The sequence below is a fragment of the Drosophila novamexicana genome, unplaced genomic scaffold (genome assembly GCF_003285875.2).
Source record: "Drosophila novamexicana strain 15010-1031.04,08,12 unplaced genomic scaffold, DnovRS2.1 tig00000387-arrow-pilon, whole genome shotgun sequence".
In the NCBI taxonomy this organism is placed as follows: Eukaryota; Metazoa; Arthropoda; class Insecta; order Diptera; family Drosophilidae; genus Drosophila; species Drosophila novamexicana.
Window position 1 is genome coordinate 3,073,587 of NW_020824800.1, and position 17,455 is coordinate 3,091,041.

The 17,455-nt window shown below is 41.2% G+C and overlaps 3 protein-coding genes across 3 annotated transcripts; all 3 read right to left on the minus strand.

Annotated features, from left to right (window-relative positions):
• Positions 1-64: 64 nt before the first annotated feature.
• LOC115759917 lies at positions 65-7,376 on the minus strand. Its single transcript, XM_030701051.1, has 2 exons — positions 7,256-7,376; positions 65-977 (listed from the first exon to the last, which is right to left on the minus strand). Exon 2 carries the CDS (start codon positions 937-939, stop codon positions 280-282), a length of 660 nt encoding a protein of 219 aa, XP_030556911.1. The 5' UTR covers positions 940-977; positions 7,256-7,376; the 3' UTR covers positions 65-279.
• Positions 7,377-10,534: 3,158 nt separating this feature from the next.
• On the minus strand, positions 10,535-10,983 carry LOC115759977 (glycine-rich RNA-binding protein 8-like). The gene is made up of 2 exons (XM_030701130.1): positions 10,967-10,983; positions 10,535-10,862 (listed from the first exon to the last, which is right to left on the minus strand). The coding sequence occupies exons 1-2, from the start codon at positions 10,981-10,983 to the stop codon at positions 10,535-10,537; spliced, it is 345 nt and encodes a 114-aa protein (XP_030556990.1).
• A 674-nt stretch (positions 10,984-11,657) lies between these two features.
• LOC115760185 (sarcosine dehydrogenase, mitochondrial) lies at positions 11,658-14,511 on the minus strand. The gene is made up of 3 exons (XM_030701414.1): positions 12,905-14,511; positions 12,701-12,843; positions 11,658-12,633 (listed from the first exon to the last, which is right to left on the minus strand). The coding sequence occupies exons 1-3, from the start codon at positions 14,480-14,482 to the stop codon at positions 11,673-11,675; spliced, it is 2,682 nt and encodes an 893-aa protein (XP_030557274.1). The 5' UTR covers positions 14,483-14,511; the 3' UTR covers positions 11,658-11,672.
• Positions 14,512-17,455: the final 2,944 nt, after the last annotated feature.

Genomic DNA, 17,455 nt, shown 5'->3' on the forward strand with positions numbered 1-17,455 from the left:
TATTTTTATTAACAGTTTTTTAAAATTATTTAACAATTTTGTTTTTTTTGTTGCGCGAATCGACATTGAAAATGGTTATTCAAATTTTTGCTTTTAGAATTTGTTGCAAACAAAACCATAAAAAAACATGAACGGAATTGGCCAAAAGCGCTGGGCAAGCATCTGATCAATCAGTCAATCAGACAATCAATCAGACTGCCCCGTTTAATGCTACATAAATATTTCATGTGTTTCCTGTTTATCATTTTTTATAAGCTTATTTTAAGTTTTATTTTAGATTTACAAGCGCACATTGGGATTTCGGGAGCGCACAAAATTAAGCAGCTCATCGGAATCCTCGCAGACGAAGGGCTTGATGTGATGGCAGGCGACATCGTGCCACTTGATGCCATCGTTGTAGAAGTTGTTCAGAATGGAAAGGCAGCTCTCGTCATTGCCCTGGGCAGCCTCGCGGTTATCCGGCTGCGGTTGGTTGTAGCCGCCCGTGTGCGACCAGTCGCCGGTGTTGCGCTGCGATGTGGGTCCAATCTTGCCGCCAGAGCCGGACCAGAACCAGCCGTTCTCATTGGGCGGCTGCAGATCGGGCCGATCGCAGCCAGCGAAATTGCACTTTCTGCCCGATGTCCAGATGTAACGCACATTGCCACGCGCGATGCGCTGCTTCACAAAGTCATTCTCTTGGGGCGTCTCCAGCGAGACGGCATCCATGCAGTGCCGCCGGCAAATGTTGCGCGCATCCAACCAGTCCACCTCCAGGCTGCGTGTCGGCGCATGCTCCCAGCTGAAGAAGTATGAGTGCGAGACGCCTCGGGCATCCCGGTAGGTGGCATGCCGCACACGATTGGCGCAGCTGCGCGGATCCGGCAGCGCCAGACGACGTTGGGCCAGAGCCACGGTGGCGCTCATCGCCAGCAGCAGCAACGTGCGAAGCACAAACATTTTCAAGTGGGCGTGGCTCGGTTTAAATCTAAAAATTGCTGCAAGTGTAAAAAATCAAAAGTGGTTTCGATTAAGCGCAAATTGAAACTGTTTTGCTGTTCAGATTTTCTAGTTGTCTTTTTTTTTTTTTTTTTTGAGAATTGCCGATTGACCCATCGCCCAAAAAGGTGCCCAACCCATTTCCGCTCGGATGAGTGGACATCTTTTTATGCAAAATCAGTGATTGGAAATATCAGATCGGTCACTCGGCTCGATTCGATCGATTTTGAGCGATTTTGACTGTGCGCTTTGTTCGGCTTGTATATGGAATTTGTCGCTGACAATTGTCAATTCGCACAGTTTGATTTCATTTCGCCTAATTGAGTAGTTTTCCTCTTTCTATTTCAATTTGTAATAGGTTCGGCAACGGCCTTGCTCAGCGACCCCCTCAATCAGTCCTGTTTCGTAATCATGAGAGCATATTCTGCTTGGCAACAATCTGTCAGCTGGATTAAGCGCTTTAATAACTGTGCATGCAAATTAGTTTATTGTTTTATGCTTTTATCTATTATAAGTTATGGCTAAAACCCAGCAAATTAATATGCAAATTTTATGGTCTATTGATGGCAGCTGTGGCTCAGACTCAACAAAATTGCAGCTGTCGATGGGCTTATATAAATATGTTTATTGCAATTAAATCCGGAAAGATTAGTTTTTGCATTTGTTAAAAAAACTAATTGGCAAAAGAAGATGCAATGATTTAAAGCCTGGTTCAAAGCTATGCAATAAGTCAGGCGCAGCTTGAAAGTTCACAGTTTTCAAAGTTTCTCAAGAAAGCATGGATCATAATGCCAAAGTTTAAATACATTCAATACAAGAAAAACCCAGGAAATTTCAATAGTCTCTTTATTTTAGACTTTAATCAATGGTAATAAATAAATATAAAGAATGCTGTGAATAATTACGAATAGTCAAAACTAAAGTAAAGTAAACTCAGGAAAAGTTCAACAGATTTTTCGATTTTTCATGTTTTTACATAAAATAAAGCACATAATCTAGCAAGCGGGCACTTCCAATCTTAAGATCTATTTTAAATTAAAACATCTTATATTTCACTTTTAGACAAAACTACCAAAAAAAAACAAATAAATAATAATCCATAAATCAAAATGCTCTTCCCTCAAATAAACATTAAAAGCAAAGCAAAAGCGTAATTAACTTTTGTCTGTGGCCAAAAATTTCAACAATTTGTGCCCGCATAAACTCTTGACCTTTACCCAATTGCCTGCTAGCCAAGCCCAAGCTGCAAAGAAGAAAATAACTGACCTAGGCGAACAGCAAACACTGTGCTACAAGAGAACTGAGACCAGAGCTAACTCTGGGGCAGGGCACATGCCATACCCGATACTCGACAGTTTCTAGCTCTTCAGTCAGAGTCTGGCGTTGCATACCAAACAATTCGTTTTCTTGGAGAAAGTTGTATTGCTCTCTACTTGTTGTTGTTGTTGTTAATTGTTGTTGGGCCATATATAAACACACACAGTTGGTTGAATATTCAACTGTCCAACTTGACTCTTCCGTCTGATAACAGCGCTAACGACTTTGGTTTTTGGTTTTTGGCATTTTTGTAATTTCTTAACAATTTGTGCCACGCGCAATTGTCAGATATTTTGTTGTGCATGTTTTTATTATATTTCACTTTTTCACGGCTTGTAAATTTTGTAATTTAAATTTCCGTTGCCTCATTTGCTCTTCCTATGTGCATTGTCTATTTCTTGTCGGGCTAATTGTCGTGGGTAAGACGAAAGGCCTAAAGCAACACAAAAAAAACACACACAAATCGAATAAACAAAAAACCAAATTCGAATACAATTGCGGGCTCTTTACTGGTATTTGAAGTGGCCAATTGTTTTTGAATTTGGTTAACGCTGATAAATTGTTATGCAATTACTGAATATTTTATTTGTTGTATTTTGAGGCACTTGTTAATTGCGTGGATCAGTTTTTGGGAGAAAGGCATTTGATATAGCTAACACCGTGTGTATAAACATTATGACTAATAAGCGAGGAGCTCTACAACTTAAATGCCACTTAATACCTTATAAAAATGGCAAGAAAACAAAGCATACAACCTTCGAAGCGTGCTCAATAGCCAAATAAAATTGAAAGACAACAAATTAAATGTTTACAAATTTTTGCCATTTTTTCGCTAACAACGTGCACATCTGTGCAGCATTCCAATATTTGTCTGCGGCTTTGTGTACGTTAAATAATTTATGCCATGCCTGGCCATGTGGCATCTGCCTAACATTTGGCCTGTCCATGCAGCTGCATTCCTAGCCTCCCCCCATTGCCCCCAACCCCCCTTTCTGCATACGACAATTAATCTCCGGCTTATGCACTTTTTGCAGTCAAATCTTTAATACCATCTAATCGCAACTGGTTTTCACACTTGTGTCATTTTACGTCTTTGCTTTTTATTTTTGACTACAATTTTTATTTATGTATCACGAGTTTTTAATGCGCCAATAAACCAGCAAATTTTTGATTTTATCTTGTTTATACATTTTACACAATTTTTGGCTGTCGAATCATTGAAATGCCATAAAACACAAGAGTGTGTGAAAATCTTGAAAATTTCAACAATTTGCAGCAGTCTCCAAATGTTTGCCTATAATTGAATTTTCAGCTAATACTTTAAGCCAATGTGCACAACAAATTTAATTAAAGACGCTGCATTAAAGATATTGGTAGACAGAATATTAATTATTTCCATGGTTGTCAAGAGAATTCAATTAAGAAGAGCTTTAGGTTAAGGATTTTAATTATGTATTCAAAAATATTTTGAATAATTTGCGTTTATAATAAATACTTTAAATATTTTATTGTAATTTATATATTATTACATAATTTGAAATTTTGCAAGAACCTGAAATATATAAGATGCGAAAAGCTAATAAAGTTTTCATCAAAAAAAAAACCAAACATTCAATGAATAAGTTATTAGTTTCTGTTAATTGGAAATCAATAGAAAAGCAGATCATTTCAACTCATTTCATTTGCCAGAGAAATCAGTTGGCTATAAGGCAGTTGGTTTTGTTTTGTTGTTTAGCTCGTTCGTTTTGTTTGGCTAATGCTCGTATGTAGAACGCAGCGTTGAGACGAGTTTTTCTAAACATGATGCACCGATGACAGCAATTATAAAGAAGACGGATTTGCCAACCACAAACAACTGGCAACAACTTCTACACTAACTATAGCAAATGGCAACAACAACTAGTTGCTTGCGGAGGCAACAACTGGGCGGCTCTTGGCCAAAAGTAGGTCTGCGACAAGCCTTTGTGTGTCTAGTTAAGTATGTTGGTTTGTTCTGTTTGCGTTTGTTAATGTCAATTAGAAGCATGCTTCGAGAGAACGGACTGTGGCAATGTTGCAACAATTGTAATGGGGTTCAAGAGTTCGAGGCGTCAGAGCGTCTAAAGGGCTGCTGCTAAGCAAAGCAGGATGCGCTGTTAAGTGTTAAGAAAGTTGCACGCGGATGCAACGGCTGCGGCATTTAATTGCCTCAACAGGTATCAGGTACCTGGTACGCGGTACCAGGTATGTGGTAGAAGCGTAAGAGGTTTTCTGGTAAACAAAGTCGCGCAAATAATATGTAGAAAAACTGGACAGACTGTGGAAGAAAGTCTGCCAGTGGCGAGCAAGTTTGCGATCGTCCCAGACAAGCAGACACCTGGACAGCTCCACAGTGGGACAGTGGGACAGATGAAGCAGCAGCCAGCAAAGGAGCTGTCGGGTTGGTCAGCAAGGTGCGTTACTTTTACTGCTCAACGGGCACAGCTACAGCTTCAGCTTGAGCTTCAGGTTCAGGTTTTTTATTTTTGTAGGCCTGTAACTGGCGAAAAGTACAACAACAACAAAAATGAATAACAACAATAACAATGCGACGAAATGATAGTGAAAATATTTTCAGTTTTTGGTCATGACATAAAGATGTGTGTGCACATCTATAAAAAGATACGAACGATGTGAAGATGCGTCTCCTGAACGCCAGTACTTAATCTTTTGGCTGCCCATTTTTGGCCGCAAATGACAAACTACGAAACTTGACGCAACGCTAATGAATTGAATAAATGTTAACCATTTTTTTTTTTTTTTTTGCTCGTGGGCGAGTACTGTCTGAGCTGTGCTTAGAGAAAGGTAGACACGAAAAATGGTACAAAAATCAAGTAAGCCAAAGAGCGAACAATTTAAAGTCATAGCTGCAAACTTTGAGCTGGATGATGACTGGTACAAGTTAACTGGCCAATAGTTAATGATCATGACTGGCTTTTGCATTTGAGCCAAATTGTTAAATGCAATTTGTCAGCGTCTGCACAGGGTCTTAACACATTTGTCACAGTCTCAATTGCATATATACCGCTTAAATTACACACAGAATTCCAAGCGGGAGCTTTGGTTAACTTTCCTCTGGGGGTCTGTTCGCAGATCAATGCGGATTGTTTTGCGACTTTCGCGCTGAATCAAAAATAAATTATTTGTTGTCAATTCGGCAGCCTTGAAATTGCAGTTGCCAGTTGCCAGTTGCCCGTTGCTGGAGACGTGACTTGCGATTTCTTCAGAGGAATTTTATTGCAGTTGTCTTCGGCAGACAGCTCTTCTGGAGATTGCCTGCATTTATATGGTCACGATGCCCAAAACTTGCTCATCAGCTGTGTAATTTGCTGATCTGCAGCTGTTTTGGCACAATAAAAACAAGACCTATAAGAATGTTAAATGCGTTTTTGTTATTTTCTGGCCTTTAGCTGTTATCTGGTTGCCGTTCATATGCCTCAACCCCATAAAGCATTATGAGCATGTTTTATGTTTACGACCTCCAAGCTGCAGTAGCAGTTAGCTCATGACCGCAGCCTGACATTTTGGCATATTGCAAAAAAACATACGAAAAACTAATAAAACAAAAATAAAACAAAATTTGCATGCGGCTGGAAAATTAGATTTTCCGCTCATTTGCACTGAGGCGGCCAAATACAAAACATATTGCGCAATCTTCTGCTTGAATGCATGTAATTTGGTAGCCACACACACACACACGCGCGCGCAGTCGGGGGTGTGCATGTGTGTGAGTGAATGGGTGTGGGCTGTTCTCGCACAGAAGCGTTTTAACAAAAACTAGGGCATGCTTAATTGCAACTAGATAAGCACCTCGGCAAATATGGAACCTCAAGTATCTGCTTAAATGCATCTGTATTTATACTGCACCTATCTGATTATTAGTTTTTCATCAGTCTCTGTCAGTTCTAATAGAAGGGCCACTGAAACAAGGCTAAAACTGAGGAAACAATTCCTTTTTATCTTAACATTTTGTGTGACTTTAAGATTCATTTCATAAGACAATCGTTTATTTATGCAAATAATAAAAGAGTTTAGGAACAAGTTCTGGCTCGAGAAATATTATATACGAATAATAATATTTTATTTTCATGGAAATAAAAACGAATATATCTGTATTTTACTGTATATATTTCGTATTCGAATTTCTTGCTGCGTGTTTATTTTGAAACATTCGTAATAATTTCATTCTACTTTTGGGTTAAAATTCACTTGAACAAGAATTAACACCATATTATAGCTTTGCAGATGCTATCTGATATTGTCATTAAAGAATTTTAGCCACTCAGATTATATGTATTTCTTCTAGATCACGACGACGAGTTATTATGGAAATTACTCTCACCTCATCTATCAACACAAGCTAATCTCTCAGTTCTAAAACTACATATATAGCACGGATCCGTATTACGCGGAATCGGATCACTGTACTATATAGATGCTATGTAAACTATTGGATTTAGTATTGAAAACTTAGATTGTTGTTCAATAGAGCTAGTACAAATTCTCGAAAAACGACCTCTAATATGATTCTAAAATGTGAGCGGAATCCTCAGATTGGGGTTTTATTTGGCTTAATATTGAAATGCCAGAATATTATATTTCTGAAAATTTAATTGTCATATGCACACAGAAAAGAACTTATTTATTAAAACAGGTCTAATACTGTTTTTATCAGTCAAATCTATATGTTATTTAAAAATACCTAATATATCTTTAATTTTATGAAGAAATCAGCGAAGCATTCCAATTTGACACCGAGCAGCGAAGGTTTTTCATTTCTAAACTAAGCCCATTTGGCAACCATCTAAAGAGAGCTTCATTTTTCAAAATATGCACTCAAAAATCCACTACACAAAGTTGCGTTAAACACAAATCTGGCTGGTTTCTTTAAAATTTCAACAGTTTTTTAGTTTATCCCTGCAGGATGTGCGTAGATAATCACCTTGTACAATATGTATTTACGATGTTAACACCACAAACGAGTCAGCGATGTTTGCTTGCTGAACGAGAATAAAAAATGATGTACTTGTAATTGTTTTATGGAGTGTGGAGAGAGACAACCGCACGCAACGCTTCACTTTTACCAACTGAACGCAACGACGATCTTGCCACGGTTTATAGCTTGTCCCCAAAACCAAAAACAAAATGCAAAAAAAAAACAAAACAAAACAAAAGCAAACGGAAAAGCAAAAACAAAAAAGTAAGGTGCACAACTAGCCAAAGCCAACAACAAAAACAACAAACAGCATTAAACGAACAACATTGGCGCTGCGGTTGCCGCTCGAACACGGCTCAAACCGCGCTTGTCGTGCATTAACGCCAGTATACATGTGTGTGTGTGTGTGTGCAGCCTACTGTAAGCCTATGGCCAAAACAAACAGCCCAAGCGAGTCAAGTGCTCGAAACCAAAGCGATTTCCACTCAAACCTCAGTTGGACATCTCATTGTTAATTGAGTTATGGCCCAGTAAATCGCCAGTAAATTACACCACACACACACATACTCACGCACACTCGTTTAACTATGTCAGTATGTTAGGTTTGAGCTGCAGTTGCCAGGTGGTTCGAGCAACATGTTTGCAGGCGCGTCGCTCCTCGAAACAAGTTTGTCGCCTGAGTCTTTTGTTAAGCCTGCTGGTTTGCGAATTTTTTGCTTATTGGTGAAAAATAATAGTAATATGTATGGAAAAATGCAATATATTTGATGCCGTTACGCGTTTTGTTTAAACAAATGATTAGCGATTTATTTATTTATTTTCTTATTTATTTATTTCTTTGCCTTTGTTGTGCCCCCTGGCGGCACACTTAAAAAAATCACTTTCGTGACTTATCAACATTTTATTTACATTTCACTTATGTAACTCAACAAGGCGCCTGATCAGTCGGGGGGCTACAAAACTGTGTCAATAATGTCAGCAAAATCAATGAAGCGCTGTTGCTTCCGGCACAATTTGTTCATCATTAGCCAAAAGTGGGGGGAAAAAAAAAACAAATATATAAACAAAATAAAAAGCAACAAAAACCAAAATTAATAAAAGGCACAAAATAAACGAAAACAATTTAAAATATTTTTTGTTTTTGTTGGCTTTAATTGTAGCATATTGTAGGGTCAGTTTCATGCTCAGCCAGCCCCTAAATTATTATTATATTTTGATTAATGTTGTGTTGAGGTGCTTGTGCTCAAGCACATCAAACATTTTAATTAATTTTTCATGTTAAGCCTGCCAGCAGATGTTTTATGCTTAGCTCATTGCAAGCGCAATATATCGAATATCGAATTAATTTGTGTTTTACAGCTTTTCAGGTGCGCACTTTCAAAATTCAAGTTCACGACAAGGCAAAAGCGCATCCTCACACGCACTTTGCCATTCACAGATTGTGCATCTTCAAATGCATTGCAAACGATTGGAGCAGCAGCCGCAAGGTCATTGAGTAAATTAATTTTAATTGCAACTCATAATGTTTGCTCGAAGCTACTTCAATCGAAACCGAATTCCATAGCAAATACAATAAACCATAATGTTGCCGTGCATCTTGACTTTGAGCGCATTCGTTCAACCGATTTATGCAGCAAAAGCAAACCCAACCAGCAGCCCATTTTGGCAGATGTGTGAATAAATTTAAGTGTGAACATTGCCAAATTGCAGTTGTTCGATTGACTAAATGAGCGGAGCCTGAACTTGAACTTGAAGTGGCGTCGACGTCGAGTGCCGCAACAAGCTGCTGCTGACTTGCAAACTGAGATCCGAATAAAAGATTCGTAGCGCCCTAGCCATAACTGTGGCTGCAATTAGATTTGGGGCCCAAATGACCCCCGCCAGCCAGTGCTGGCAATGAAGGCAATTTCAAATTGAGAGCCAACAAAGTTGCCTGATATTAAAGCGGCTTACCATGAAGCCAACTGCTCGAGGCTACATGCATATTTATATATATGAATAAACATGTACGTGTGCATGTACAGAGATTTATGTGGTTCACTGTGTAGGCTGCTTTTCACTTTTCTCTCTGCCGCAACCCACGCCTCGCCCGGCTGGCGCTTAATCAGCCATTTGACATCTTGCGTCATTAAGCACGACAATTTTTAATTGCTTTGTAGGTTTTTGGCTCATTGCAGCGTTGAGTTTATGTAACATTTTTGAAAATTGGGCTTTGTCAAAGAAATGTGTTGTCATTTAATTGGGCATTACGACTGCCTCTAGGTGCTGATATGTCCCCCCCCCCCCCCCCCCTTGCCGTTACCTCAACCCACCAACTCCATACACAAAGTCAGGCAAGGCCGTTTAGCGGCAGAATCTTCAAGAAGTGCGCGCACAAAGCGTAAACAATGATAAATTACAATAACAACATATTATATGGCCATAATTAACCTGGTCTGTGGTGTCTGATGCTGCTTTTCAGAGAGCTAATTAACTTGCCTCTATGCAGATGTGGTGGCTCTGGCTGTGGTTGTGACTGTGACTGTGGCAACATCATAGCCATAACCCAGTGACTGACTTTGACTTGCCATCACGTGGCAAAGTTGAAGATTCTTGAACAGAAACCGAAACTCAAACCATTATCATTAGCCATTAATGCCACAAATATGCGTATTTCGCAACGGTAAAAGATTTAATTGTTGCGTAGCTCAAGTTTATCTAAACATTTTTCATTGGCCTCGAGTTAAATTCAAAAATAAAATAAAAAATAACTTCAGATTGGAACAATTCGCATAATAAATAAAAATAGAATTCAAGATATTTCAAGGAAATATTATATATATAAAGCAAACTCCGCCAAATTGTCAATACCGAAGCTCATGAAGCTATTCAAACAAACTAAAGAGCAATCGGTGCACCTTTTTGCTTTATTACTTGAAGAACCTTCATCTGGCCATTATTTTGATAGTAAATAAATATAAATATATATTTATAGTTACGTACTCACCTGTAAATTCCCACCCATGATTATTTTATTGTCATCTATCAGCAGGCGGGTAGCGATCTTTTATACAAACACATCACTGAAAGAACAGAAAAGCAAGGAGAATGTATATTAGATTAAAAACGTAGCCTGCTTGCGAAACCTTCCCTGCATTTGTGGGAATAGAGTAATTTTTGTTTAATTTTAAGCTCATACATGCTCGCATACATACAAACAAATATGCATATATGCGATTGTAATATATGTTACATATGATGAGACATAGTAAAAATTAAAATACATACCAGTTTTTTTCAATGGCCTCATTTAAAGTTGATGCCATCAAATACATAGCCGCCGTCTCCTCCACCGCCTCCTCTTTTGCTCAATCTGTCGCCTCCTCCATAGTTGATGCTGCCACCTTCTCTTATATTAGGGCCACCGCCTCCGTCATTGCTGAAGCTGCCGTATCCTCTATAATCGAAGCGGCCGTTTCCTTTAATATTAAAGTCACCGTCTCCTCTATAGCTTAAGAAGCCGTCTCCTCCACAGTAGAAGCTGCCTCCTCCACAGTAGCTGCCTTCTCCACAGTAGAAGCCGTCTCCTCCACAGTTGAAGCTGCCTCCTCTTCTCGAAGTGAAGTCTATGAGGCTTATTTGAATTTATGAGAATCGAGTAGAAGGGCCTTAGTTATAATAATTTTTTTTATATTTTCAGCGCAGCTAGGAGTAACTTTGTCTTGCATGCTAACATACAAAATATACGCATACATTCGGTTACACACATAATGCATACAAATATATACATATAGACATGCATGCACACATGCATATATATATGCAAACATACATAAATTCTTATATTCATAGACATTTATACAAGCATACTAACATGCACACATACATATTTATGCGCACACGCATACACAGCATAAAGTTATCTTGTAATCCACGTCTCAAAATCAATTTTACTGGGATATTTATTGTAGCTGAATATTGAACTTTCGTTACTTAAACCTTTGACTCGCATTTTCCATCGAAGTGCGATGGATTTTGCGAATAACGTATCAAATACATTTTCACAAAATATATAAATTAAGTTTGAAGGCTATCGGATGTAGTCAAGGCTGCTGCTGGAATTTGTAAAATTGCCGAATCACGTATTCATTAAGTTTTTATGCTGTGCTTTGAAAATAAATTTGAGTCCGATCTTAAGAAACTTGGAGCTTCACTTAATCAAACAATGAAACTTCGCCCAAAAAGTTTTTCATACGCGTTTTCCACCGAGGAGTCCTACATTAAGCAAAAATTGTGAAACACGTAATTTTAGCACGGAATTTTTACAAAAATCTTTCAAAATATCCACCTGAGGTAACTAAAGAAAAACTACAGCTTCTTAGCTCTTATGAAAATTTAACTTTCCTGCCCAACAATAAAGTTTAATAGATTTGGTAGGACACAATTAAGATTTATTTGTCATGATTGATTCGTAGTTCCCGAGGACACGTTGGCCAGTGGGATCAAAGGGGCTGCGCAGATGACAATCCGCCTTGTAGCGCTTGCCAAGAATGTCCACCTCATAGGCACCCGCTTTCAGATAGTCCACATCGACCGTTTGGCCGTCAGTGCGTGATATATAAGCCTGACCCAGAGATTTTCCCAGCGTATATGCGTATTCAGCTCGGCGCAGCACGCCGACAGGCTCGCCATTTCGGTAGACCCCTTCGAGGCCCCAAATGGGCACCCGCTGCTGCAGAGTGAGGTAAACCAAGCGCTTCTTGATGCCCTCCGCGCGTTGCCTCGCCACTGCGGCACGACCGCGAAAATCACCCGTCTTGCGGCAGGTGAAGCCCAGGCCAGCCTCTAACGGGGTATCATCCGAACGCAGATCGTAGCTCCATAGATGATAGCCCTTCTCGCTGCTGAGGGAATACAGCGCTCGGTAACCTGCGTTACGGAGATCCTGTGCCTTGCCAGCAGCCATCAGCGCCTTGTAGACGGCCACACAATCCTGCTTGGGCACATGAAGCTCATAGCCCAGCTCACCCACAAAGCTGACGCGCAGCAGACGCAGTCCAATTCCCTTGAAGGTGGCCAAGCGAGTGCTATTTGGCGGCACATGCTCATCGGAGAGATCGCAGTCGAGCAGCGGCTGCAGAATCTGCCGACTATTGGGTCCCTGTATAGAAATGACGCCCAGATCGGCTGTGATATCAGTCAAATTGGCATCAAAGCCCTTGCGTCGCATCTCGCTGAGCAGCATGCTGTACGTGTAATAAGCCGAAGCACCGCCAGCCACAATATAGTATCCCTGACCCTCGAACTTGGGATCGTGCACCTGCCCAGAGCCCGATGCCAAACGGCTTATGGTTACGTCCGCCTCAACGCCACCAGCATCGTTTAGCGCGCAGGTGTAGACAGTTCTGTGATTTATAAATAGTAGATAAATATTTGATTATGGATTATTCATTCAAAGCTTCATATACTCACTTGGTGGGATCGCGGTTGGTGTTCGCAGAGAAGAGCCAGTCGGCGGCCAGCTGAGCCTGTGGTCCCTCCAGCAACAGCTTGGAGAAGTAGCTCATGTTGAAGACCACCGCGTTGTTGCGACAGGCGTGTGCCTCAGCTCCAATCTGAAAATGGAAACGTACTATAATTAGATAGGCTGTAGAGAAAGTTGGTATATGGACTTACCAGATCGTGATACTCCGAAAAGCTGCTGTACTTTAGATCGCCCTCCAGGACACGCTCGTAGTTGCTGTCCTTATGGCGTGGGTGGTCATAGCTGCCGTACCAGTCATAGGGTAGCACTGGTGCAGAGTCTACACTAGATTCCAGAAAAAAACCGGGTCGCTCCCAGCCCTGCTTCTCCTCCATGAAGGCGTTGTACTGCAGCATCTCTTCGTGCAGCGGATCCTTTTGGAAGTCACGTCCGGCCAGCGGCTGATCGTACTTGAAGACCATGCTGTAGTTCTTCACATAGCTCTCGTGCGACTTCTCCTGTATCCACTTGGTGGCACGGCCCTGTTCCTGTGTGAAGCGTCGCAGATCAAAGCTAAACATGGGCACATCCGGCTGGCCATTGATGATCCACAGAGCCGTTTGCTCGCCACAGCCACCACCGAACATCATGCCAGCCGAGTTGAAACCACAGTTGTGCATGAGGCCAGACACCACTGGATCCGGGCCCATAAGTGGCTTGTGGTCCGGCGTAAAGGACTCCGGACCGCAAACGGTGCTCTTAACACCGTATTTAGCATAGGCGGGGCACAGTTTCTGGGCGCCCTCCACATGCGTCTCAAAGACCGACCAGTCCAGCTCGTAGAGGCCAAAGTGAAAGTCTTTCGCCACGGGCTCCAGCAGTATGGGATTCGGCTCGTAGCCGCCCATGCAAATGGCATCACCCTGTATGCGGAAGTATGTGGAATAATCGTGATCCCGTATATTGGGAAGACCGCGAACACCCGGTATCGACTCGGAGACAATGTATGCATGCTTCATGGGCAGCAGCGGCAGGTGGGTACCATGTCGAGCCACCAGATCGCGACCCCAGACGCCAGTGGCATTCACCACAGTATCGGTGCGTATGTTGCCATAGGGCGTGGCCACACCCACAACCTTTTTACCACGTGTGCCCTGCTCGACGAGAATCTCCTGTACATCACAGTTCTCGATCACCTGGGCGCCGTAGTTAGTTGCCGCCCGTCTCAAAGCCGTGCAGAGCATTGCGGGATCCATGACGCCATCGCCGGGGGAGTAGAGTGCACCAATAAATGCCTTGGGATCGAGCAGGGGAAACAGTTTCTGCGTCTCCTCGGGCGAGAGTATCTCGTTCTCAATGCCCAGAGCTGCGCCAACAGTTGCCAGGCGACGGTACTCGTCCAGGCGCGTCTCATTGTGCGCTATGAAGATGCCACCGTTCTGTATCCAGCCAGGGTCTAGGCCCGTCTCGGCCTCCAGCTGACGCAACATATTCCGCGAGTTGGCCAGCAGCTGTATGTCCACATCGCTGGGTCGCAGACGCCAGAGCAGCCCCGCCGTGTGCCAGGTTGTGCCCGCCGTCAGCTGTGCTCGCTCCAGCAGCACCGCCCTTACGCCCCGCTTGGCCAGATGGTAGAGCGTGTGACAGCCAGCCGAGCCGCCGCCAATCACCACCACATCCGCCGACTGGGGCAATGTTGGCGCTGGTGCCGAGCTCCTGCTCTTGTTGCGCCCCAAAACGCGCCACAAATCCTGGCGAGCTGCTTGCTGTGCGATACCTGTGCGCCACATCTTGATTAGCAGCTGCGCGCTACGAATCCAAAGTGAAAACTAAACCACAACAGCGCTCAGCAGCTGGCGAGAAAGCCTAGGATCCAATACGATTAGCATTGACAATCAAATTTCGTGTGACTTCCCTGAACCGGTGGGTCAACTGTGGTGATAAGCTTTCAAACTAGAACTGGGACCATGGCTACTTATCACGAGCAATACCCTGCCCACTTTCATTTTGTTATCAACAAGTGACAATCACAAAACCAGGGTATGCAAAAAACAAATACCCTAATTTTTCTATGCCACAATAATTTAACAATTGAGCTCCATACTTCTTATAAATCTACCCACATTAAGGGTAAAGAACGAAAGCAACTTAAATTTTAAATAATTTACTTATATATGATTTTATTAATTTAAATAAAATAAAAGCTTAAACTAAAAACAATTGCTGAAAGACATGAAAATAGATTTTAGTTTCCGAAGCAGCACATCTTGCAGGTAAAATGGGTTTAAAATTTTACCTATTTAATTAAAGAAATGCTTAAATAGTTCAGCTGACACTTGAATCGTGGGGTAACTCATAGTATTCCCTGACATCTTCCATTCAACTTGAAGATGATCAAAATAAAAAGCAAATGAAACGAAAATAATCAGCAAGCGTCGTGTCCCATTAATGAAAACCGAACAACGAAATACGCTGCACGTGTGAAAAAAAAAACATAAAATATATGCCACATGCCTCATTGGGTTGACTGTGGAGCAGAATCTGGGGGACTTGCTTGGCATTGTCGGCGCCATTGTCATGCGTTGCCAGCACAGACCAGACCGGGTCGCCCCTAGTCAGGCCAGACCCAAACCAGACCCAGCCAGACACAGACGAGATGCAGACCTTCCAGTGCGGTTGCATATGTTGTTGTCGTTATTGTTATTGTTATAGTTGGCACTTGGTTAATGTATTATTGTTGTTGTTGTTATTTTTGTTGCTTACGTTATTGTTATTGTTAGCAAATTGTGCGACAAAAATTCTAAGCCAGGCGCATGATTTGTTGCGTTTTTCTTATATGCACGACGCTGTCAGCTCATTAAGCTGGTCTCATTATGCAATCTCGCTTGCATTGTTAAAGATGCAGCCCGTTTGGAGAGGAAGATGGAGACGATGACGAGTACTTGTTGGCTTTGCTTGACTGGCTTCGAATTGAGTGTGGCCCTGCAACAAAATAGAGCGCGTTCAACTAGCTTTGAACTTACTAAGAAAAAAACAAAATGTAAGCTTAAGCAGCTAAATGTTATTTTGATTACTTCTCCAGGTAATACAATACATAAATTATTCAAAATATTCATTCAACTGCATTCCTTGCTGACCCTGTGTACACGAACCTTGCCCTAAAAACTTAGTATAGCAATTAGCCCAAAACTTTTTTGCTTAAAAGTCAGTAGCAAGACCTGATATATTTTTAAGCAACTATGATTGCTCTAAGATTTGATTAGCTGACAATGCCCGACTAGTAGATACCCTGTTCTCAACTGCAATATGCCACAACGAATTCGTACATACTTAAGTAAAGTATTAAGCAAGTATTAAAAAAAGGCAATTATATTTTCTTTGTATAATACATAACACAATGTTGGTGTGCCAGTCTTATATATTCCACGAGATATGCTCAAATATGGCTTAATATCAACAAAGCGGAAGATATCAACCATATTAAATAAACTCGAAGTATTCAGATAAAGGGTAATCCTGCGTCAATAACTTAGGAAGTTATTTTTTAATAATTTCAATAAAGTAATGAGAATAGAGCTATGGCAACATTAAATATATATATTTTATTTAATAGTTAATATTTATTAACCATGTCAACGGCTTGGGATCTAAGTCGTGAAAGAGAAATACGATAATAAGTAATTTTCTATATATTTATAGATTTTTATATGTGCACTTAGCTCACACAATTATATTGAGTATCTCTTTAATCGAATTAAATGCGCACCAAAAAGTATGCAAAAACATGCAAAACTTGAGGTGAAATTACATAGGGAACTAAACACCGAGCTTGAATTTCACAACCTGTTCAATTGTCGAGCAATTATGAACTGAAGTAGAATTCAATGATACAATAAAACACTGAGTAGTCGCTAGTCATTAGTAATACAGCTAAGCAGATGATAACAACACAAACGATGATGGATTTCATTCACCGAAGCAAAACAAACAAATTAGAATGCTCTCGTCGAATGTGCTCAACTGACAGTTACCCTGTATTCGGGTCTGCCACACTAAGAAAAAAGTTAGCTGGGAACTCGACCTATGAAATATAATAAAAATAATAAATAAATAATTCATAATGACAATCCTTTTTCAACTTTTAGAACACACGAAAAACTATAAATAAAGGCAAATTTTAAAATGTTATTTTATTATTTTATCCACATCAACCAATTTTAGCCTCCTATGCATAGCATGCCGTATCTCTTTTACACCAAAATCATTATTACAGGGTATCGACATTTAATTCATTACACTGCTCAATTGCCTGACAACAACAAGCTGATGTCTAGAGTTGGAGGATTTGCCTACCGTGGCACTTCAGTGCGATTACGATACGCGATATTTAATCTCTGATAACAGGCGAAACCCACACTGTCAGCGATTAGACGTGAGCTCCCCAAAGTATGCAGCAATTAGGCGGCACGTCAGTTTTCATTTAGTGCTCCGTGGGCCGCATCGCGAAATGCTACGCCACGATTCAGGGTCGCCGGGCTGCTGGCAGCTCGCTTTGCGACGCATCTTCAGAGCTCAGGATTTCTATGGCAGCATTAGGCTAATTATTGGGCTGGCTCTGGTGCTGGGCATAACGCCGTATTATGTGTCCCGCGACGGTTGCCACGGCGAGCGAGTGGTGCGTGAGTCATGGTACGGATTCGCCAATTCCATCAGCCGCTGGCTGCTGTTCGCGTATTGCTATGCGCACATACATCTGCACAGAG